We start from the raw sequence: 25,892 nt of genomic DNA, 5'->3' as shown, positions 1-25,892 counted from the left end.
TTGAAAAAATTTAATGAAATACTTTGCCCAGTTGTCTAGGACTACTGTTAAGTAACCATCAACCAACACCTTTTCCAAATATAGATTTCCAAAAACATAAGTAGCTAGCCAGTCTATTTTAAAAGCTGACACAATCTCTCAGAGAAATTCAGATCCCAGAATTGATTTGGGTAGGAACCAGGGAAGCAAAACTAAATTAATTAAAAGAACAATGTTACTTACTTTATCCTTGGAGAAGCTGAAAAGTTGTTTTCTTTCCACAAAGAATTGGACGGCTATTACACTGGCTGAGTGGCCCCAAAGGACACCCACTGGTTTAGAGACAACATAGGGATTCCAAAGGCAAACTTTATTGTTAATGCCAGCAGTTGCTAATCAGAATTAGAAAGAAAAAAAAGTTTTTAATAGCATAAATAGCCCACAGCATTTTCTTTGTGAAATGAGTTTACCATGTAACTGTAGCTTGACAAATGTCAACTGTAGGTTGACTAATGCACCCTGTTTTGCCGTTGTCTAACTAGACCAGGCTAATAGGGGATTAGTTCTGTCAATAGAAATAGTTGAAATGGAGGGAGTAGGGAAGAAAAAATTCCTCAAGGGGAAAAGGCTATGTATGAGGTGAAAGAAAACATATAGTCCCATTTAGAAACCAACCAACAGCCCAACCAGGAGGGGACAGAATCCTTCTTTCTAATCCTGATATTTCCCCTCTCCAGCCAGCTTCACCTAGAAATGTAGGCAGTGTTAAAGGTATCCCAGGAGTAAGAAAGAAAGAAAACAATGTTGAAAGTTCACAAATTAATTAAAAAGTATAAAAAGACATATTATCAAATAATCAAGTACAGTCATGCATTTCATAACATTTCAGTCAACAACATACAGCATATACGAATATGGTCCCCTGAGACTATAATATGGTATTTTTACTGTACCTTTTATATGTTTAGATACATAAATACCATTGTGTTACAATTGTCTACAGTGTTTAATAAGTCACATGCTATAGAAGTTTGTAGCCTAGGAGCAATAGGCTATAGCGTATAGCTTAGCTGTGTAGTAGGCTACACCATCTCTTTGTGTAAGTACACTCTGTGATGTTCACACAATGGAAAATCACCTAATGATGCCTTTCTATCCCCATCACTAAGCAATGCACGACTGTACGTGCAAGCAAACAAGCAGCACAAATATACTTTTGGCCTGCTTTATTAATGGAATTAATTTTTGTACATCAATCAGTTATATTTAGGGAGCTCTTCAAGAGCAGGAAATGTATCTATTCAATACAACACAATACTCTTTGTTGCTTCCTAGTTTAGGGCCAGTTGTGGAGCTGAACTTAATCATCCTTATTTTTTCCAGCACTATAGCAGGTACAAAGTAATTATTATTATACAGAGACTGAAATGATTAACCAATCAATATATTAAATAGTTGCTATTTGAGTCCTTGCCAAAATGAGTCACCAACTCCTCTATCCTTCTCTAATAAATCTACAGTACTCCTTGAAGATTTGATGTTGGCATATTCATGAATTCATATTCAAGGTATCTGTTACTGCGATTGTCAGGTATTATTTTGGGAATTTTATGGACACAGCTCCTTAGCTAATATTAATACTCTTTGTATGAATGACAACTATTGAATGTGAGTTAATATGACCCATTCTGTAGACCATGTGTATGCTCTGTAACTACCATATTAATTTTTCAATAATACATCTATACTTCATTTTTATGTTTGAACTAATATCATATATGTATATCAAACTATCAGCTTTCAGAATATCTAAATTTTTAATTTAAATAGTTAATGCCTGAGAAACTTTATACTTCCTCAGCTAAAATATACTTTTTTTTTACATCGAAAGAACTCCCCCCTACTAAACAAACTTAGGATAATCTGAACATTTTCAAAAATCATTAGAGATTGTATTCTGAAAGGTAATTGAAAAACAGTCTACATTTTGCAGTTCCCTTGTGTATGGGGTGTGTGTGTGTGTGTGTGTGTGTGTGTGTGTGTGCATGCACTGGTAGTGGTAGCTGTAGTAGTAGCAATGAAAAAATGCATTTGTTTGGGTGGAGCATTTAGTGGTGTTAGGAAGATGGCAGAATGGTAGAAGCTGCACAAACTGTCTTCCTTCTCTATATCATTTTGCACCCTTCACCAATTGTAATAAAAAAGACTCATTAAAGCATTGGGCACTTTCTCATATTTTTACCCCAATGTAGTTCATATACACTGCCCATCATAATGCATCATTATCAGACATTCTCAGGCAATAAAATGTGAGCTGCTCAAGATGGTCTCTCTAGCAATAAAACAACAAGGTGGAGAAGGCTCCATGCATACAAATGCACCCCAGACTATTTATGAGGCCCTCACAGTTATCAAGATTTATTTTACCTACCAATTAAATTGAGCCGAGAGTGATAATCAAAAGCATGAATGCCCTGGGCAATGTTGAAGGATGTCATATTAAGATGCTTTTTTGATTTCTCTCTCCAAGCTAGCACCACACTATTTGTATTGCTGGTTGTACTGGAAATGATAGCATCTAAAGATGCATTGTAAGTAACTAATAAAAAATTAAAAAGAGAAAAACAATCTTTAGTTGATTCTTCACAAGATATTAGTAAAATGGAACTGTTTTAACATATAAAGTTAAAAATTAAACTCAAAGTATGATGATACAAACTGACACTTAAAAAACACCTCACAAACCCCTTCTTCCACCTCCCACAAAATAATTCCATTGAGAAGTTACAGGAAATTCTACATTCTGACTTTGCCCCCAATCTAGAGATACCTTGAAGTTTTAAAAATTGGAACACATGGCATGAAACAATGTTAATCACAATAATCATATGGGGTTCTGAAGCTGTAAGATGAGTAATTGGCCAAATTCCTATGTTCTTCCTCCTGGGTCTGGGACAAGCAGGAGCTTATCAACCATCTGCTGCTCCCCAAAGGTCCAGCTCATGCCTAAACAATGGTTTATTTAAATTTTGACTGATCTAAACTGTTGGAGAGTGAAATGGCCAGGACTCAACTCCTTGCCAAGATTCACAAACAAAGCTACAGGTTCAGGTCAAAGTGGCTCTTCTGCATTCCTGATGAGCCAGTGCCAGACATTGTGGAGCAAATTCACACTTTCCAAGCAAGGATAAAGATCCTACTACCTTTTGTCAGGAGAACCTTGCCATTACTCTCACACCCACAGGCTCCAGAAGGCCAATGAATAGCCATAGCTGCTTTTTGATCAACTTGAAACCACCATGCCCTCTGTGGTTAGGCAGAAGTTCTCTTTGGCATTGTGCTCAACTATTTGTGTCCCACAGTTGGAGGATTTCTTATTTGACCTCAAGATCAAATTCCTGCCCCACACAAAGAGGGATGCTGTTGCTTGATAAAGCTTAAGGGAAGTTTGTTTTAGTAGAGTGGCTCAGAAATATTTGTGATCAATTTATTATGTAGAATCAGGGGTAACGTATTCTGGGGAGTCAATTCTCGATGGATTGCTAGCATTTCTGCACTTCTGGTGAAGCTAAGAACTCACTGCCCTTTGTTGTGGATTATCTTTTCAAAGAGTTTTTGTTTGCATAGCAAACAGCCATAGAATGTAAAGATAGCGTCTCCCTTTGCCCAGAATAATAAAGATAATGTCTTCCTCTGGAGCAAAAGTTAGGCATGCCTTCTGTCCAACATAAAAGATTCAGATTCCTTAGGTTTGGGGTTCCTTTACTGTAATGGAATACAGTGCCTGTGCAGGGATTTGTCTGGGCCCATCTGCATTGCCTCTGTGGACTTGATGGCCAGGGGAACTGAAATAAATGTGATAATATTTATGCTGTTGCTCTCTTGAGAATCATAGTCTTTTTTTCTCTCTGACATGGAAGTCTTAAGTCTTCTGTCATTGTGAGATTTTTAACATTTCTTTCTGCAAGTAAGCATCACAATATTTGTATTGCTCATTATGCTGGAAATGGTAAGCAAACTTGTTAATAGGTAACTAGAAAATAACATAAAAGTTTAGACCCTTCACAATTCTTAATGGGCACTGCTATGGTCTGAATGCTTGTATTTCTGGCCTTCTCCCCACCCCCCAACCACCTAATTCATATGTTGAAACCTTCACCCACAAGATGATGATACAAGGAGGTGGACATTTTGAAAGGTAATTAGGTCAGGAGAGTAGAACCTTCAAGAATGAGCCGAATGCCCTTATAAAGGAGGTCCAAGGAAGCTTGTCTGCTCCTCCTACTATGTGAGGGCACAGGTGGAAGGCACTGTCTAGGAAGCAGAAAGTAGGTCCCCACCAGACAGCAAATCTGACGGTGCCTTAATCTTTTACTCCCAGCCTCCAGAACTATGAGAATAAATTTCTGCTTCATAAAAAGAGCATCCCTTATTAAAGAGTTAAAAACAGTATCCAGTTTTACCATTTTTGTATAATAAATTAATTTGCTCTGTGTGTGTATGTGTGTATACATATACATATAGAGTATATATACACGCATATATTTGTAATATGTGTATGTGCATATATATATATATATATATATGTACACACACACACATAGGTATTTATACATTTCCAATTACTAAAGGCAAGAAAGTTCTGAGAAGCAGGAAAATAGCTCAATGCATTCCTTTTCCTCTTACCTATTCAACTGGGCTGTTTCTAAATGTAACTAGGATTTATTCATTCAAGAGCTCATATTGATATGTAAACAGCTTGATTTAGAAAATTTCATAGCTATCTCCCTAGGAAATAAATGGCTTAACACAACCAATTTATAACTAAATTAATGAAGTTGAGACTATTCAATGTGTCATTTACAGATACCGTCTCTCAAAACATGGCATTCAATCCTCAAAGATGTATTGGGCATCTACAATGTGTTCTGTGCTATGATAAAGATAACAAGGAAAGAAATAGACTAGACGTAGCCTGGACTTCAATTATATGGCCCCAAACTTGGAAGAAAAAAACATGTAAATCAAATAATTAGAGACAATTTTAGCACATCATAAAGTGATAAATTGAATGATACAAAATGTATAAGAGAATTTCAAAGAAGAAAGAAATCAGTGTGCCTTTCAGCGTTTAAGAGACATTTGGTGAATGTTGACAAAAACCATTTCAATAGATGAGAGGCCATTACAAATCACCTGTGTGGGAAACAAAAGGTAAACTCCAGAATTGAGAGCTGAAAAAGAGCTAATCTACTTCTATATCTCATAGGTAAAGAAATAGAGATTCATCCACACAGTTTCAATGATTTGCCAAAGTCAGCAAGTAATTGTCAAACTCAGGTCTGAAGTTCTGAGATTAACTCTTAAGTTTGGTGTTATGACATGCAATATTATAAATCGAAGCTTAGGACACTAGTATTTGGCAGAGCCAGAGTACGAATTCAGAATACAGGGCCTGACCTCTTGACTATGGGAATGCGGCTTCTCAAATTTCAACATTCACACAAATCACCATGTGAAAATGCAGATTCTCATTCAATGTAAACCTGAGATTCTGCATTTCTCATATCCCCAGGTGTTGCTCCTGATGCTCTCTGAGAACCACACAAAGTAGCAAAGCACTAGAATGCAAGTGTTGCCATTATTTTATACTCTAGAGAGTATATTAATCCATAGTTCTCAAAATTTGGGAGGTCGAACATCCCTTTGGGAATCTTATGAAAACTGTAGACCCTCTCCATCAGAAAGGTATACATGCACACAAAATTTTATATAAAATATCATGATCTTGAGAACCTCCTCACTATACTCATAAAGCCCAACCATAATAGTTCTGAGGAACTTAGGTGATAAACCTCCAGCCACAGGTAATTTTGGAGTGAGAAATTATTCTTCACCTGCTTCCTCAAGTGGTTCTTAAAATTTCTATTACTAATGATGTACGTCCTTTGTGTTAGTCAATACCCACTTAGGCTCCTCTTTTAAGCTTCTACTTCTTTAATGTAAATGAGTGTAACTGGCCCTTGATACTGGCATACTGCTAATAGCAGAACATAATTTCTAAGAGGAAAATAAAGAGAGAACAGGATACAAAGGAGACATTCAGAAAGGGGACCAGAGTAGAGCTGGCTTACAGAGCTGACTCACTGAATAACTCACTGGGAAGTGTGTCATGAAACACAAAAGTGCTTCCAAAGGCCAAAATGCTCTGTTTCTCCACTCTGCCTAGAATTTACCTGGATGGTGTTATAAGGGTAGAGAGGACAGTGGCCCCTTTCCTCCTCATGATAAATGTCATGGCCAATACCCCTATAACCAAAGACAGGTTAACAAAAGAAAAGCACAAAAAATTCATTTGATCATAGATTTACATGACACAGGAACCTTCAGAATGAAGACCCAAAGATATACAAGACACTGTCCATTTTTATACTTAGGTTCTATGATGCAGGGAGAGCCATGTAGAAATGCGATTGGGAAAAAGGAATATGCGTTAATGGAAATAGACTGGGTGGAAAACCCAGCAAGTTTTGTCTGTTCAATTCTTCTTGACTTCTGTATATGGCATTCCTTTCTCCTGGGTATGGGGTAGGACCACTCTAGAATGAGGGATGTCATTCCATTTCTTTATGGTCAGTTGTTACACTAAAAGTAGGGGAATGTTAGAATAATATTTTTAGACTTTACGGCTACCTCTGGGGAAAAGGAGTTCCAGCTTCTATGACCTGGCTCCTCATAGAAGGAGTTCTAGCTTCTATGACCTGGCTATGACCTATGAGCAGGAGAGACAGACAGGCAGGAGAAGGTCAGAGAGTGACTTTGCTCCTGAGGCTGCTTCTGAGGTTTTCATTTTTGGGTATCATTTTCAGAGCCCCAACAGTACGTTTATTGCTTATCCCCCATATGGAATTTCTCTTTGACCTATGACTACTTTAAATAATTATTAGATTATTTTTTGAATCGCTCCCATGTACAAGTACCACTCTGGGTGCTCCCACCCTATAATAATCTTTAGTGGGTAAATTATTCCAAGTTTCCTAATGAGAAGATAGCAATCTGAAAGCCAACTTGCTTAAGGGCACGAAGCTAATTGGAGGTGGAGAAGAGATTGAACCCAGTCCTGTTTGGCTGTCAACTCTCCTTACCTATGCTATCGCCTCCATCTTTTCTACTAAGCCTCACTGCGATGTGTATCACAGGTCCAGATCTGAGGTTCTTCCTATCACCAACTACCTTTCTGTTCCCATACCCTCAATACCATACCAAGCCCCTAATTTGTCTTGAGTCTTCCCTTCCCTGATCGCTTCACTCTGATCCCCAAGGGAACAGTATTCCTATGTCCTCCTTGGTCTCTCTCATCGTTTTCCCTCCTTTCTTCTTAATAAAAGGAAGGAAGAAAGGAAAAAAGGGAGGGAGTGAGGAAAAGAGAGAGGGAGGGAGGAAAAAAGGGAGAGAGGGAAGAAAAAAGAAATAAGGGAGGAAGAGAAAGAAAGGCAAGGATCTGGGAAGTAATTCATTCCTATAAAGGAGAATCCTTTATTAGAGAGCAATTAATTTCAGGGACATAAAGTCCCATGATTACCTGCTGCACTACTACTACTACTGTACTAGAAGTTCCAATAGTATAAAATCTGATGGCAATGGTTCTCATTCAGGAAGCAGCCTCACTGAAAATATTCTCTTTGTTTACAAAAAAGGGTTATTATAACCTGACACTCAGTAAAACAATATTATAAGACCTAAATTATATAACATAATACTACAATTATGTCTTCAAGTGCATGGAAATCCCATAATATAATTACAATACAATCATAATAAAATATTCCTACCCAGAAAATTACTTCGTCATGTGTTTCCCCATTTCATCCAACTATCATCTTTAGTTTTCAAGTTATAAAGAAAGGCATAGAAGGAAGTGTATGCTGCTCTGGCATCCGAAGTATTGCTTTACGATTTAAATCTCCAGGTTACAAAACGACATTTATGGGCCTGAAGTGTTACATATTGGAGGCTCAACAATTCACACTTAATGTCTAAACCAATATACAACTTGTTTCTGATTAAATTGTAGAATGCCAGAGTTCTTGAGAATGCCTGAGTAAAAGGTGAGAGAAAAGCCATTTCCTTAAAATCAAACTATCTGATAAATAAAAATGTTTTTCTCATTTCTTGAATTGAGGTAAGGAAATGATAGGTCATGATGGAAAAGTTTTAAAAATATCAAGCTAAAGAATAGGATAAGCTGGTAAAATAAATGATTCTTGTTAATATTCTCAGTAAGTTTTGGAATTGGTAGAGGAAAATATTTTAAAATTACTTTTATATAACATCATAGAGAAAAAAAACAACTTGATTATATTTGTCCATTAAGATGCTGACTTTCAACTCTTTAATTCTCTTGCCACACAGTCATAAAAAAGGATATTAAGGAACCCTGCCATCGATCTTTGTCCTCATGTGTGCTGTCACAATGACCCTGTGTAACAGCAATTAGTTCATGTGGGAAAGTGATTTGAAAATGAAAGGTGATACCTAAAAACTAAGTAAGTAATGCCATTAAGTGCACTTAGAGTAAGATAAAATATGGCACTCTATCACATTTGCCAACTGATAGACATTGTGGCAGGGTAGGAAAGAAGGCTCCACCAATTCTCCCCTCTACCCAGGCAAGGACAACAAGTTAACAATCTACACAGAAAAAACACTTTTATACAAAACAAAAATTAGATGAGCCCTCATTGTACCTGGTTTTCACTTCATATCATTGAAAGAAGCACTGAAGAGATAGAAAAAAAAAAAAACAGTCCTGAATCACCAACACCACCCTTCCCCACCCCTAGCAGCAGCTGCGTGGTGCTGAGAGCTTCTCTGGGAACTGGGGGAGAGAGAGCACAGCAATTGTGTGGCATTGAACTCTGTGCTGTCCTGGTGGAGCAGAAAGGAAACCTGGACCAAACTCAACTGATGCCCACCCACAGAGGGAACCTTAGCAGAGGGGAATTGTCCAGCCCAGGGGTCTGACCTTGAGCGTCAGTAAACCTCACCACTGAGGGCTACAGAACTCTTTGTCTCCAAATAATCTTGAAATGCCATAAAGCTCTAGGCTATGAAGACTGCAACTCATAGGTGAGTCCTTGTGAGGAACTAGGCCCAGAGACAATGGACTGAGGGGGCATGACATACTGAGACACCAGCTGGGGCAGCCAAGGGAGGGCTAGCATCACCCTCTCTTAACCCTAGGCTGCAGAGCTCACGGCTCCAAAACAGGTGCCTTCCTTTCACTTGAGGAGAGGAGAGGGAAGAGTGGGGAGGGCTTTGCCTTGCATCTAGGATACCAGCTCAGCCATAGCAGGAGAGGACATTGGTCAGAGTTGTAAGGCCCCCCATCCCAGGCCCTCATTCCTGGATGACACTTCTACACAACCTGGGCCAGAAGGGAACCCACTGCCTTGAAGGAAAGGAGCCATTTCTGGCAGCATTCATCACCTGCTAACTGAAGAGCCCTCATGCCCTGATGCAATATCCAAGTATTATATCAAGGGCTTTGGATGAGCCTCTGAGACTTGCTGGCTTCAGGTGAGACTCGGCATATTACTAGCTGTGGAGGCTATGGGGAAAAACTCCTCCTGCTTGAGAAAAGCAGAGGGAAAAGTAAAGGGAACTTTGTCTTGCACCTTAGGTACCAGCATGGCCACGGGGGTGTAGAGCACCCAAGCAGGCTCTTAGCATCCCCAATTCCAAGACTTGACTCTTGGATGGAATTTCTGACCTGCCCTTGTCCAAAGAGGAGTCCACTGCCCTGAAGGGTAAGCCCCAGGTCAGGCAGCATTCAGACAATCTGACTTAAGAAACAGTGGGCCATTAGAGAACATCAACAGTAGTCTGGAAGTACTCTTCTTGGCCTGGGGGAGCAGTGGCTACAGGGTGAGGCTTCTCTGCCTTTGGAAAAAGGAGTAACGAGTGGGAAGAACTGCATCTTATTGTTTGAGTGCCAGCTCAGCTGCAATAAGAGAACACCAGGTAGACTTCTAAAGTTTTTGACTCTAGTCCCTGACTTGCAGATGGCATTTTGGGACCCACTCAGAGGCTGGGGGACCTTGCTGCCCTAAAGGCAAAGACACAGGCCTGGCTGGATTTAGCATTGGCTTATTGCAGAGCCCCAGGGCCTTGAGTGAACATAGGCAGTAGCCAGGGAGTGGTTAAAGCAGGTCTTGAGTGAGACCTAGCACTGTGCTGGCTTCAGGTCTGACCCAGCACAGTCACAGTAGTCGTGGCCACTGGGGTGCTTGTGTCACTCCACCCCCAGCTTTAGGTGGCTCAGAACAGAGAGAGAGAGAGACTTTGTATGTTTGGGAGAAAGTAAGGGAGAGAACAAGAGTCTCTGGTAATCCAGAGAATTTTCTCAGATCAGGTCTGAGGTCTGAAATGCTAAGAATACTTTAATCAGAAAGAAAAGGACATTCATGGGCAATGAATAGACACCTGAAGGTACAAAACTCACTGGTGATAGTAAGAGCACAGAAAACCACAGAATATCCTAACACTGTAACTGTGCTGTGTAAACTACTCTTATCTGAAATAGAAAGACTAAATGATGAACCAATCAATACTAATAACTATGACTTTTCAAGGCATAGTACAATAAGATATAAATAGAAACAACAAAAAGATAAAAAGCAGAGGGATGAAGTTAAAGTGTAGAGTTTTGATTAGTTTTCTTTGTGTTTCTTTATGCAAATAGTGTTGTTCTCAGCTTAAAATAATGGGTTATATGACGGTATTTGCAAGTCTCATGGTAACCTCAAACCAAAAAACATATGAATATACAAAGAAAAGCAAGAAACTAAATCATCACCAGAGACAACCACCTTCATTAGAGGAACATAAGGAGGAAAGAGAGAAGGAAGAGAAAACCAGATAACAAAGCACAAAATGGCAGGAGTAAGTTTTTACTCACCATTAATAATATTGAATGTAAATGGATTAAACTCTTTAATCAAAGACACAGACTGTCTGAATAGGCAAAAAAACAACATGCATTGATATGTGATCTTCAAGAAACACACTTCACTTATAAAGGCACACATAGACTGAAACATGGAGGATAAAAGGGATGAAAGAGATATTCCATGTCAGTGAAAACCAAAAAAGAGTAGGAGTCACTATACTTTTATCACACAAAATGGATTTCAAGATAAAAACTATAAGAAGATACAAAGAACATCACCATGTAATGATAAAGGGGTCAATTCAGCAAGAGGATACAAAAAACTTTAAATATAAATGCACCCACCATAGGAGCACTTTGATATATAAGGCAAATATTATTAGAGCTGAAGAGAGAGATAGACCTCGATACAATAATATCTGGAGACCTCAACACCCCACTTTCAGCATTGGACAGAACTTCTGGAAAGAAAATCAACAAACATCACACTTAATCTACACTATGGACCAAATGGATCCAATAGATATTTACACAATATTCCATCCAAGAGCTGCAGAATACACATTCTTTTCCTCAGCACATGAATCATTCTCAAAGACATACCGTATGTTAGGTATCAAAAAATATCGGAAGGCATTCAAAAAATTGAAATAATATTGAGTGTTTTCTCTGACTACAATGAATAAAACTAGAAACTAAGAACAAGAGTAATTCTGGAAACTATACAAATACATAGAAATTAAACAATAGTCTCTTGAATGACCAGTGAATCAGTGAAGAAATTAAGAAGGAAATTGAAAAATTACTGGAAACAAATGATAATAGAAAAACTACATACCTATGGGATACAGTAAAAGCAGTACTTAGAGGAAAGGTTATAGCTAAAATGTCTTCATCAAAAAAAAAAACAAAAGGAAAACTTCAAATGAACAATCAAATGATGCGTCTTAAAGAACTGGAAAAGCAAGAATAAAACAAACCCAAAATTAGTAGAAGAAAAGAAATAATAAAAATCAGAGCTGAAATCAATAAAATTGAAAAAAAATACAGATTAATGAAACAAAAAGTTTATTTTTGGAAAAGTTAAACAAAAGTGACAAAGCTTTAGCCAGACTAAGAAAAAAAGATAGCATATCTAAATAAATATAATCAGAAATGGAAAAGGAGACATTACGACTGATACTGCAGAAATTCAAAAGATCGTTAATGGCTACTATGAGCAAACTATATGCCAATAAGTTGGAAAATCTAGAAGAAATGAAAAAATTCTTAGATACATAAAACCCACCAAGACTGAATTGGGAAGAAATCTTGTTATGTTAAGCAAAATAAGCCAGGCACGAAAAGACAAACATTGCATGTTCTCACTTGTTTGTAGGATCTAAATATCAAAACAATTGAACTCATGAACATAGAGAGTGGGCGGATACTTATCAGAAGCTGGGAATCGTAGTGGGGGCCTAGTGGGGAGTTGAGGATTGTTACCAAAAAATATACTTAAAAAGAGTAAGGCTATTGTTTGACAGCACAACAGGGTGACTGTAATCAATAATAACGTAATTGTATATTTTTAAATAACTCAAAGACTGTAATTGGATTGTTTGTAACTCAAAGTATAAATGCTTGAAGTGATGGATACCCCAGTCCCCAGGTTGTACTTATTTCACATTTTATGCCAATATCAAAACATCTCATGTACCACATAAATATATACACCTACTCTGTACCCACAAAAAATTTTAAATTAAAAAATAAAGTATAACTATCTATTCTATCTTTAAAATAAGAATTCAGCACTGCTTACCATATTTTAAAATAATAATGCAATGAATTCAATTACTTTTCAAAATGCCAAGTAGGCCCATGTCCATGATACAAATGAATCATATTCTTCTACCATGCTACAGAACAAGCTGTAGGACATAGAGCCCTTTCCTCAAACCAGGGTCACTGCTCACAGCGGATTTCAACTACTTTAAACATAGTGACAGAACTGGCAGGAAAGGCAGTGTGGTCTAGCTACCTCGGTAGGGTCTGGAAGACTGATTTAGATGCAGGGAAGTAGAGCCACACACAAGCAAGATACTAAATCTGGCTTCTCTGCCAACTTAGCCCCTATCAATTATAAAGACTCCCTGAGGAGTCTGTATTCTAAATTTTCTGGCACTTGTTCCACTAATTAGTGTAGCAATTAGCAACTGGGTGTGGTGGCTCACACCTGTAATCCCAGCACTTTGGGAAGCCAAGGTGGGTGGATCACCTGAGTTCAGGAGTTCGAGACCAGCCTGGCTAACATGATGAAACCCCATCTCTACTAAAAATACAAAAGTTAGCCAGGCATGGTGGCACGTGCCTGTAGTCCCAGGTACTTGGGAGGCTGAGGCAAGAGCATCCCTTGAACCTGGGAGACGGAAGTTGCGGTGAGCCGAGATTGTGCCACTGCAGCCTGGGTGACAGAGCAAGACTGTCTCAAAAAAAAAAAAGCAAAAAAAGTAATTAGTGATTTTGTCAACAGTTCAAACTGTTTTGTGTCTTCTTCTAGCCCTGGTCAAATGGGTGAAAACATTTTCAACGCAATAAAATATCAATGACTTTTGTTGCTGGCAATTTCATGTTCATTCTTTCTTTCTTCCCTCCCCAACCCCCGCCACCCCAGAGATGAAGTCTTGATCTGTCACCCAGGCTGGAGTGCAATGGGCAATGGTGCAATCTCGGCTCACTGCAACCTCTGCCTCCCAGGTTCAAGCAATTCTCATGCCTCAGCCTCCCAAGTAGCCGGGATTACAGGCGCCCGCCATCACACCTGGCTAATTTTTGTATTTTTAGTAGAGACAGGGTTTCTCCATGTTGGCCAGGCTGGTCTCGAACTCCTGAACTCAGGTGATCTGCCCACCTCAGCCTGCCCAAATGTTGCGATTACAGGCATGAGACAACGCGCATGGCCTCATTCTTTCAATATCTGCATTCCCAGACTATGGTTTCCAAGGTTTCCAATGATACTGTCTATATGAGGAGAAAATTATTAAAAAGGAAAATTCTCTGAAATTCAAAACATTTATATCTTAGCACTATTACACAAAATCTCTATAATTACAAGTATTTCAGAATGTAATTATTTTTCCATTAAAATATGACATAGAACCACTCAGAGAAGATGAAAACATTCACTCCTTCAAAGTTTTAAATAAGAAATTTAAACCTTATCTTAAAGCAGTATGCTAATACTCTTATGCCTGAAACTGAGTTTTTCCTGTGACATTTCATTTTACAGATATTTTATCCTTAGCATCAATAAAACTATTAGCATATTTGCTCAAGGATTTCTTTCTTTCCTCAACTGTATATTCCCTCCTCACACTGAGACAAAAATCACCAAAACTATTTCATGAAGAGTTCTAAGAATATCGAATCATGTTACTGGGGTAAAGAGAATCCCAAATTAAACAGCCATTGGTTGCTCGCTCCTGATACAGCAAATCTTGCAGACAAAGGAGCAGAATCCAAAACAACTACAAATCCCACTCTATTACATTTGAATCCATCCTGCCTTTCCTCCTTCTGCCTTCCTCTTCATTTCAGTCTTTCTCTCTTTTCTCATATTGAAATAACTGAGCTTCAAACAACAACCAAAAGTCATATTTAAGCTTCTAATCACTATTGCTAAATCTAAGAAAAGGCATTCTTTCATTGGTTAGGACTGAAGTATATTCACCTTTCAGAGGTACCTGAGGAGTATAGTGGTGGTCACGGCTCTCTGCAGCCTCAATCTCCTGGGCTAGGTGATCCTTCCAGCCTTGGCCTCCTGGATAGCTAGGGCTACAGGCCCATGCCACCACACCCAGCTAATTTTTGTGTTTTTTATAGAGACAGGGTTTCGCCTTGTTGCTCAGGCTGGTCTCAAACTCCTAGGCTCAAACAGTCTACCCACCTTGGCCTCCTGAAATGCTAGGATTATAGGCATGGACCACCACTCCTGGCTCTCCATTAAAAAAAAAGAAGAAAGAAAGAAAGAAAGAAAAGAAAGAAAGAAAGAAAGAAGGAAGGAAGGAAGGAAGGAAGGAAGGAAGGAAGGAAGGAAGGAAGGAAGGAAGGAAAGAAAGAAAGAAAGAAAGAAAGAAAGAAAGAAAGAAAGAAAGAAAGAAAGAAAGAAAGAAAGAAAGAAAGAAAGAAAGAAAGAAAGAAAGAAAGAAAGAAAGAAATTCTACAAATATTAACCATAATTTCTTTTGGTATTTCTCTTTTCTTGTGAAAATTCACCCAATAATTTATCTAAGACCTTCAAAGTCAAACTGCAAAATGGCTTTTCTTGCTCAAAATCAAAACATAAAATCCCATAGAGGAAACTAATAGGAATTATTAATTAGAGACACAAGTGAAATTCTTTAAAAAAGAAAAAAGGAAGAGGAAAATTAATATAATGCTTTCACGGGACTTCAGATAGTTCATTCTGGCATACACTAATATTAAAATACAACTCAGTTTCTCAGCACCAATAGATAAGTTTCCAGTTCTTCTCTGCCCTTAACCAATCTCAACAAGACACTCACTCCAGCATCCTTTGATAAATAAATTATCCATTGTTCCCTACAATAATTATCACAGAGCTCCTAGTACACAATACCATGTGCAGAAGGATACTTTGTTAAGTGTTACTGACTGGCTACTTAGTTTTGAGTGCTTCAAAGTGAACATGATAATAAACAAACCTTGAAGAGATTATTTAAAAATCTTCTTAGTCGGATGCTAGAAGTTAAGTTTCTTGGGATGGATCTAGATAACAGAATTCAGCTGAAATACGCTAGTGTTTAGTATGGTGCCTATTACATAGTAATTACCTAGCAAATGTTTTTTGGGTGAATATCACATAGAAGTTCCTATCCTTGCAGCTGGTAAAGGGTGTTAAGGTGACTGAAAGATCTCAACAAAAGAAAGAGACTAATTGATCGACAAATATTTATTGTATATTCACTATTTAAAAAGCATTGTGCTGGATTTCTGCTTCCAGCCATGATGGCATAACAAGGACTGAATTTAATCTCTCACCATAAACAACTGGAAAACTGGACAAATATTAGCAACAATATTTTCAGATTTTGACAGTAGGCAAAGTAGAACTGTGAACCCTGAAGGAAGAGAAACAAATGAAGTGGGCCCTACAATCGCTCTGACTTTCTTGGAAGAAATTTCCAAACTATCAGCACACAGAGCAGGAAACCACACAGAGCCTAGCAATCTCCAGAGTTGGAGAAACAAAGATTAGAGTTAGAGGACCATGAGGCAGCTAGAAAATATAGGACAGAATTCTGGAAAGGCAAATAATTGGAGTCCTAGAGAAAAAAGAGAGAGAGAAGAAAGAAAATCTTGAAAAAATAACAATAGAAAAATTTCCAAGTTTAATGAAAACTACAGATCCACAAATCCAAGCATTTTAATGCATTTTAACCAGTATAAACACATACACATATATACACACACCCCAAGAAAAACTAAGGTACATCATAATCAAATGGCTTAAAATCAGCGATAAAGAGAAAATCTTACAAAACATTGTATTATGTGTTATAGTAGATACTAAGGTGAATGAACAATATAGTGCTTGCCCCAAGAAGGATGTTTTAATTTCCATTTATACGTAAATGTAATTTTCATGTGGGGCATTCAAATGTCCTTCTAGGCTTGGGAAGGTAAGAGGCAGGACCCAAATTCTAACATGGGTACAGAAATTGGTAGGTTTGGTTCACGAGGTGGGCAGCAATGCAAAGCAAGATTTTGATGAAGAATTCAGGAGCAATGCCAAAATTGAGAACCTTGCAAATAATGCAATGAAGAGTCCATCTGAATTAGACAGAGGAAGAGGCAAAATAAAGAGTTTGATGTAAGGTGAAGTGGCAAAAAATAAAGGAAATTTCAGGAAAAACGTTGGCAAGAAAGACTCTTCTGTGGTAGGCCAGACATGGTGGCTGACACCTATAATCCCAGCACTTTGGGATGCCCAGATGGGCGGATTACTTGAGGTCAGGAGTTCGAGACCAGCCTAGTCAACACAGTGAAACCCCGTCTCTACTAAAAATATAAAAATTAACCAGGCGTGATGGCACGTGCCTGTAATCCCAGCTACTTGGGAGGCTGAGGCACGAGAATCACTGAACCTGGGAGGCAGAGATTGCAGTGAGCCAAGATCGGACCACTGAACTCCAGCCTGGGTGACACAGTGAGTGAGAGTCCATCTCAAACAAACAAACAAAAGAAACTTCAAAAACATTTTTTAAAAGAAAGACTCGTCTTTGGTTGCAGAACCTGGGGTATCTCAGAATGAAGAATCCTCTGGAGGAGGAGGAGATGAGCTGTGAAGAGTCTGTGCACTGGGCCAGGTGGGGATCTGTAATCTTCAAATAAAAAATTCCCTAGCTAGAAGTGGAAAGTTCTATAAGACATCCTAAGATGGTTTATCATTCCATATTTTTAGACCTCAAATCCTGAAGACGGTTGCTTCCGAGAGCTGCCTGTTTCTGTCCTTTCTTTATCATTTCCATTTTCTGATGATCAAAAACCTTCTAACTAGCCAGTCTGATTGCAGTTTCTTTCTCCTCCAATCCATGCTGAACAAACTACCAAGTAAACTTCCTAAATGCTGTCTGCATTGGGTCTGTCCAAGTTTCCTCAAAAGCCTTCAATGTTTCATGACCCATATCTTCCAACCTTATGTTCCCATGTGACCTATTCGTTTCTATTTCCCTAATATTCAGTGTCTGATCTATTCATGCCTACCTCTCCTTCTGTCATCATTGTGCCTGCTTGTCTACTTTTGCTCATGTTGCCCATGTTCTCTTTTTCTCTCCCTCATCCATCCTTCAAGTACCACCACTAATCCTTAAGGCTTTTTCTTATGGCTTGTCAGCTTAAGAACTACTCTAGGAGTCAAAATCTTGTTTATAAGGTTTAGTAGTTAATTTTCAGTACCACTGAACAATGTTCTAATAAGGTGACTTGTATTAGTTTCTATTTCTTTCAGTTATTAAGTTTTCTGAGGGTTGAGTCTATAATTAATCTTTCTCCTATAGTCTCAAATGCCGAAGACCGTTTTAAGACACACAAAAGATCAATAAATAATTGTTGATTGATTGACACTCAAGTCCATAATTCAAACAAACTGTTTAAAGTAAATGTGTTTGTGTGTATTCCTGTTGTTGTCCCAAAAATTATCTACTTGATTATAATGAATTTTTTATTCAAAGAACTGAGAAATATGTAATACGAATAAGATAGCAAAGATTCTTAACTATATATGTATGTATATATATATATATCTAATTTGTATTACATACATAGTTCTTTATATATACGTAAAACTTCTCTGTAGCCAATTCCTACTTTGCAGTGATTTGATGCCAGACTGTGAAATTGGATTCCTTAGGTCATAAACGTGAATCTCCACTGCTAATACTAAACTAAATTCCCATGTTCGTTTGTCAGTAGAGGAGAGAATCAAAGATCAGAATGCTATGATGGACACATGATAAGTAGCAAATCAGCATTGACCTAGAGAACAATCCTTGTCCTACAACTTAAGAGACAAATGCTCACTGATAGGTTACTTCATTGGTATGGTTGATTTTTTGAGAACCTTAAATAAAATTGAGGCAGAGTCTGCAGTGAGAGCTTTCCCATTCTCTTCCTAAACATGAGAGTGTATAAATATAATGCATAATTGGAAAAGACAATAACAATTTAAAAGCCTTACTTGTTATCTGTCCAACCCTTTCTAAGACAGCTTTCTATAGGCTTCTCTGTATTTACTCATATTAATTTAAGATTATTGACTCAAATAATACATTAAATTTCAGAGAACCTACTGGGAGTAAATTTCAAGAACTATCACTTTATTATTATAATCTAGTCTTTGGCATATGTATCTAAAGAACAAATGAATATGAATACAAATTAAAATATATAATGTTTTCAGAAGAAGTTGAGATAGCTCCATTCTGGATATTTTAATACTCTGATTCTCATTTTCATGTTATGAAAACTTAACACGTAATTTTCTGCCCATCACACTTAGCAGATGACCAAAAACTGTCATCTTTTGTTTATCCTGCAATTAATAGCATGCCAGAATTTTAAAATGTATAGAAAGTACTAAAGGCATGGTATGATTTATATCAAATAAAAAAAATGCAGAGCACATAGTTCCTCACATAGGAAATTATTACTGTGGGCATACATTAAAGAATTAGTTTCAACCTTCTGAAACCCAAAGAGGGTGAAATTACCATAAAAGCCAACAGTTGGATCCATGTTGACTGTCTCTTCTTCAAACTGTATTAGGAATAGACCAATAACATTAATCTCATCAAATTTCATTAAAGTCAATGAGATTGTTAATTTTCATTCTTTTCAGTGGGCATTCCTTTAATGCAGCAATTTAGAAGTGAGAAAATTATCATACTCCTTAGTATTTAAACAGAAATATTAGTGCAGATATGGCACATTTGAATCTTGAGCCATCAGATAAAATTAAGATATTTTATGAAACTAATTCATTGGTGACTAGGTTTTAAGAAAGTTCTGGTTTTCTATAGACGCTGATTTTATAACATAGTCTTATTACACAAAGAACTGCCACTCAAGTACTCTAGATTAGAGAAATTCGGTCATTACATCAAAAAAAAGAAAGGAAAATTAAGGCGATTCCATTTTAAAGGCAGTCAAACTAATATGCTTCCCATGAGAACATAAAGAAAACAAAGGAATGGTCTTGAGGGAACTTGTTAATTTCTTTTATTAAACAACCGTGATGTAACTAGATGAGATTAGCTAGGATCAGAGTTGAGTTGAAGCTAAATGAATTCTATGACAATGTTTTCCTTTCTCTTAAGATTTCTTGAGCACATTGGTCACCTGAGTTAATTGTATGAGGCATAAATTCAGAAGGAAAAAAAAAAAGAAAGAATCCCTGCCAGCATTCAAGTGATAGTAGAGTGCAGGCCACAACCTCCAGAGAACCAATTATTGGTTTCTAGACTTAAACGTTTTGTGTGAAACATTTTCATCAAATAATATAAATGTACAAGTCAGAGGTGACAATTTACTTTCATTACTGTTCAAATTCAATACCTTGCCTGACCCAGTCTCCTTGATGAAGTTTATGCTCTAATATATGGCAACATTTGTGACATCCAGAGAGCAGCTCTGCCCAGTTAATGGTCATGGTGGCTTCTCCATCTTCACATGCACTAGCAGGCCGTTCAAACAGGGAAATCAAGGCTGCTGTGAAAGCAATTGCTTGAACCTTGACGGAGACATTGAAAGAACAACAGTCATGGACAGGATAATTGTTGCAAGAAGATTCTATGTTATTTTAGTTTAATAAGGAATAGCTCTTAATTTAATAAGAATTTCTTCAATATTATTTAAAGGATGCAGGCTGTTATACTAAAAAACAGAACAATTATTAGTTTGGTGACACAATTACCAAAGGGCAGTCTTTTACTTGTTTTTAAGACACATTTGTCGTTAAAATAGTAAAAATGAAAAGCTTTCACAATTACAAAAGGAAATTGTTTAAATTAGCCTACTTCAGAGGTCACAGACATATTCTAGTTTCATTCGGTAAGTAATATTTTTTCATAGGTCGGGTGAAATTTGATAGGAAGACAGAAATATTTGTATCCAATATCTAGGTTTCAGAGCTGCCATCTCTAATCCTTTTGTTATATGATACAGACAATGGGCACTCGCTAGGAAATTGGTACTGAGAAACCCAATACTCTATGTAGGAAAACCAGAACAATAAATTTGAAAGCATTTTGAGGGATAAATGTAATCATTTAATATTAAACATTTATTCATATTGGTATCTAATAAATTAAGCATCCTATGGTGAAAAAGGTCAGGAAGATCTTTTTTCTAAATGAGAAAAGCGAGACTATAGACAGACCAAAAAATAAACAAACCCACACACACAATTAAGGTTTGTTTTTGTAAGCAAGAAGACAAAACTGTGACCTAATCCATCTCTTCCATGTCCAATGTGCACATAAGCCATAATGTAATTAAATTTGGAGGTCACACTCATTGCATTTTAATTTCTATTTTAAACTACAGTTTGATGATTAAATCCATAGTATTCAATCTTAATCTACCCTCACTTACCTTTCCAGTTATATCCCCAAAAGAAAGAATTGATTCACTGGCATCAAGAGGATCATACCAATAATCCATGCAAATTGGTGTTCCTTTCAGGCCTTGGAGTTTGTACTGGCAAGCAAATTCTTCTTTGGACAGCAGATCATAGAAACAAATCTCTTTACTTGTAAAAGCCACTGCTATCTAAAGTAGTAGAGTAGAAAATCAGAAAGTAATTCTGATGGATTTAGCAAAATTAATATGCAAAGCAGACATGCCACTCTAATTACCAAATCAGACTTTGTTCTCTGAGGATCCTTAACAGTATTACAGAAGCAAAGAACAGTGGCACAAATGTACTTTATCCTAACTGTGGAATCTAGCCAAGAAGAAACTTTTCCTATTAGAGGCATTTGAACATGCTTTATTTCCTATCCCTATTCCACATGCTCACCAACATCCCCATCCATGGGAGACTAGACCTCTAATCACATAGGAGAACTAAGGCACAAAGATATGGCATTATACGAAGTCAGAGAAAACCCTAAAGGCTATATTAGAAAGGGGAAAATATTTAACAACATAAAAATAAGTCAATAGAAAATGTCCCTGTGGAGATTCACACATTGGATTTACTAGAAAAAGACTTCAATTCAACATATATACACACACACACACATATGTACACACACACACACACACACATATATATATTCAAACAACTAAAGAAAACAAAGTCTAAAGAAGTAAAGGAAAGTATGTGGCTGGGTGTGATGGCTCATGCCTATAATCTCACCACTTTGAGAGGCCAACACAAGAGGATTGCTTGAGGCCAGGAGTTCAAGAACAGCCTGGGCAATGTAGCGAGACTCCCATCTTTAAATAAGAAGGAAAGAAAGAAGGAAAGAAAGAGAGAGAGAGAGAGAAAGAAATGGGAATGATGTCTCATCAAATAGAAAATTTTAAGAAACATGCATAAATTATTAAAATCACCATTCTGCCAATCTTTGCCCTTTAATTGGAGTGGTTAGTCCATTGATATAATTACTGAACAGGTAAGATTTACATCTGCCATTTTTCTAACAGTACAGCCCCATAACACATGAAGTGAAAACTAAAATTATTGAAGACAGAGTAGGCATTTCAACAATAACAGTTGGAGATTTCAATACTCTACTTTCAATAACAGATAGAACAACTGAGCTGAAGATCAGCAAGAAAATGAAGACTTGACAAACACTATAAACCAACTAGATGTAAGGTATGTCTAAAGAACACACCATTCCAACCTCAGCAGGATGAATTTCTTCTGAACTGCACATGGCACATTTTCCAGGGTAGACCATATATTAGGTGATAAAGCAAATTTCAATAAATTTAAAAGATTAGAAATTATATAAATTATATTCTCCAAACACAATGGAATGAAATTAGAAGTGTCATTCAACCAAACAAAATTTGGGAAATTCACAGCTACATGGAAATAAAACAAAGAAATCACAAAAGACATGAAAAAAATACATTCAGATGAATGAAAACAAAAACACAACATACAAAAAACTTATGGAATAGAGTAAAAGCAATGTCTAGAGTAAAATTTATATTTGCAAACATCAATCTAAAGAAAATCTGAAATCAATAACCTAACTTTCCATCTTAAGAAACCAGAAAAAGAAGAGCAACCTAAATCCAAAGCCAGCAGAAGGAAGAAAAAAATAAAATTAGTACAGAAATAAAGCAAATAGAGAATGTAAAAGCAATAGAGAAAAACAATGAAATCAAATTAGTTCTTTGAAAAGATAAACAAAATTGGCAAAACTTTAGCTAGACTAACCAAGAAAAAAAGAGACGATAGGCTGGGTGCGATGACTCACGCCTGTAATCTCAGCACTTTGGGAGGCCGAGATGGGTGGATCACGAGGTCAGGAGATCGAGACCATCCTGGCTAACACGGTGAAACCCCATCTCTACTAAAAACACAAAAAATTAGCCAGGCATGGTGGCGGGTGCCTGTAGTCCCAGCTGCTCAGGAGGTTGAGACAGGAGAATGGCATGAACCTGGGAGGCAGAGCTTGCAGTGAGCAGAGATTGTGCCACTGCACTCCAGCCTGGGAGATAGTGTGAGACTCCATCTCAAAAAAAAAAAAGAAAAAAAGAGATGATATAAATTATTAAAATCAGAAATAAAAGAGTGAACAGTACCATCAACGTTGCAGAAATAAAAAAGCATTAGTAAGATAATAAAATTATTATATACTAAGAAATTAGTTAACATTTATGAAATGCATAAATTTCAGGAAACAAAAACTATGTAAACCAACTCAATAAGACAGAAAATATCAACAGAACTATGATGAATGAAAGATTAAATTAATAGCCAAAAAAAGTGTCACGAAGAAAATCCTCAACTAGATGGTTTCACTGATAAATTCTACCAAATGTTTCAAGGAAAATAATACCAATACTTCTCAAATTCTTCCAAAAAATTACAGTGATGGTAACACCTCCCAAATCATTTTATCAGGCCAGGATTACCCTAATACTGAAATTAGAGAAAGACATCACAAGAATAGAAAACTGCAGATCTATACCTCTTAATGTAAATGTAAAATGTATACTGAACTAAATACTAACAAAGAGAATTTAGCAACATACAAAAAAGTTTACACATCATGGCAAAGTAATATTTATCCCAGGAAAGCAAGGTTTGTTTAACATACAAAAATCAATCAGTGTAATACATCATATTAATAGAATAAAAGACAAAAGCTATATGGTAATCTCAGTAGATGCAAACAATGCATTTGACAAAATCCAACACATTTTCGTGATAAAAACACTCAACGAACCAGGAATAGAAGAGAATTTCTTCAACCTCATAAACAGCATGTACAACAACAACAACAACAACAACAAAAATCCTACAGCTGACATCACACATATTGGTGAAAAAATACATATATTCCCCATAAGATCAGAAACAAGACAAGGATGTTCACTCTCACCACTTCTATTTAATATGGTATGGAGTTTCTAGCCAGATAAATTAAGCAAGAAAATGAAATTTTAAAATATCAATATTGAAAAAGAGGAAGTTAAACTAGATCTCTATATCTATTTGGAGATAACATGATATTATATATAGGAAATTTTAGAAATGCTCAAAAACACTACAGAACTAACACATGACTTCAGAAAGATGCAGAATATATTATCATTTTGAAAATCTATTGTATTTCTATACAATGAACAATCTAAAATGAAATTACCAAAGGCAATATTAAGAGAATGTAAAAACTGAGATGCAGGTTTTGCAAAGTATCCATCTGATAAATCTATCTACCCAGAATATATAAAAACTCTCAAAACTCAATAATAAGATAACAACCTTAATAAAAAATTGGAAAAGATTTGTATAGACATTTTACAAAAGAAGATGTACAGGTAGCAAACCAGCACATGAAAATATGCTTAACATCATTAGTCACTAGGTAAATATGAATTAAAGCCATAATAAGATCTAAATGCAGGCCTTTTAAAATGGCTAAAATTAAGAGAGAAAATAACTGATCATACCAAATGTTTATGAGGACATACCCACAAAATGAAATGCTGCAGAGCAATAAAAACTAGTAGTATACCTCAAAACATGGATAATTCTCAAAATAGTTATGCCATGTTAAAAAAGAAAAAAGAAAAAAAGGAGTACACACAGTATGGTGCCAATTATACAAAACTCTAGAAAATCCATCCAAATTAATCTATTAATCTGCTTTCGGTCAGAAAGCAGACCAGTGCTTGCTTAACAAAAAAGGGATGGGGGAGTTGCAAAACACTGCAAGGAAATTTCTGAGGGTGATTAATATGTTCATTGTCTTCTTCATACTGTTGATTTTTCACAGGTCATGTATGTGTTAAAATCTATCAGCTTGGGACAGTTTCATATGTGCAGTGTATTTTGTATAATTATATTTCAATAAATCCGTTTCAAAAAGAGTAAAAGCAACATTCTTTAAGATTCCATATTGAGTAAGCACAAAAGAAAGACTAAGATTTTACTTCAGTGCTGAAAAGAAGAAACAGTGCAACAGAAATATCATATAATAATAACAGCACACTGCACACAGATATGAAAAAATCATCTGGACTATATCTTTTAATTCATACAAGTTAAATATTAGCACCAGATACTTAGCAAAAAGGAATTGGATCTCATGTCAGCAGCCACTATGGAGGCAGCAAAGACTGAAGCACAGGTCTAAAGTTGGCCTGCCTCAGTTTACAAGTCTTGGCAACCCTGATTACATCCTTTGTGACTGAGGGTAAATTATACAACTTCTCTTTGCTCAGTCTCTCATTTGTAAAGTGGGAATAATAACTACTCCATGGTGATTTTGAGAGGATGACTAGATCAGGGCATAGGAAGTTACTGAGGATGAGAATGATTTATGGTTCCAAACAATAGAGCATACATTTTCCCACTAAAATAACTTGCCTTTTGGAGAAATGCTGATTTTAGGTCTGGCATAGGAAATATACAAGATGATTCTAGAACATTTTGTCATACCAGGAATCAAAGAAGCTTTCAAGTGCTGTCAGGATTATAAAAAGACTCAGAAGCCGACCTGCATTGTTCCCACTCTCTAAAGAGGGTGCAATTTCTGGTATGGGAGAACAACTCAGTAGATTAAAACAAATCAAAAATTTTAAACCCATGATTTTTCAATTATACTGATAATAATATTAATAGTACTCATTGTTTATTTTTAGACAATATTAGAAAACCAGCTCATTATTGTGAAAACTGGAAAATAAACGTGAAAAATTAGGCATT

At 36.7% G+C, this 25,892-nt stretch overlaps 1 protein-coding gene across 1 annotated transcript in view; it reads right to left on the bottom strand.

Annotated features, from left to right (window-relative positions):
* Positions 1-222: 222 nt before the first annotated feature.
* The window catches only part of LOC108512262 (WD repeat-containing protein 64-like), a gene marked incomplete at its 3' end in the record, with an annotated part of 58,193 nt that continues 32,523 nt past the window's right edge, over positions 223-25,892 (bottom strand). The window contains exons 4-7 of the mRNA XM_017847439.1: positions 21,086-21,262; positions 20,048-20,222; positions 2,411-2,578; positions 223-371 (exon numbers count right to left, since the gene is read on the bottom strand). Coding sequence (XP_017702928.1) covers positions 223-371; positions 2,411-2,578; positions 20,048-20,222; positions 21,086-21,262 — 669 coding nt within the window. The remainder of the gene's footprint in view (positions 372-2,410; positions 2,579-20,047; positions 20,223-21,085; positions 21,263-25,892) is intronic.

The sequence above is a fragment of the Rhinopithecus bieti genome, unplaced genomic scaffold, assembly GCF_001698545.2.
Source record: "Rhinopithecus bieti isolate Rb0 unplaced genomic scaffold, ASM169854v2 scaffold_30204, whole genome shotgun sequence".
NCBI lineage: Eukaryota > Metazoa > Chordata > Mammalia > Primates > Cercopithecidae > Rhinopithecus > Rhinopithecus bieti.
This window is presented reverse-complemented; position numbering and strand designations above follow the sequence as displayed.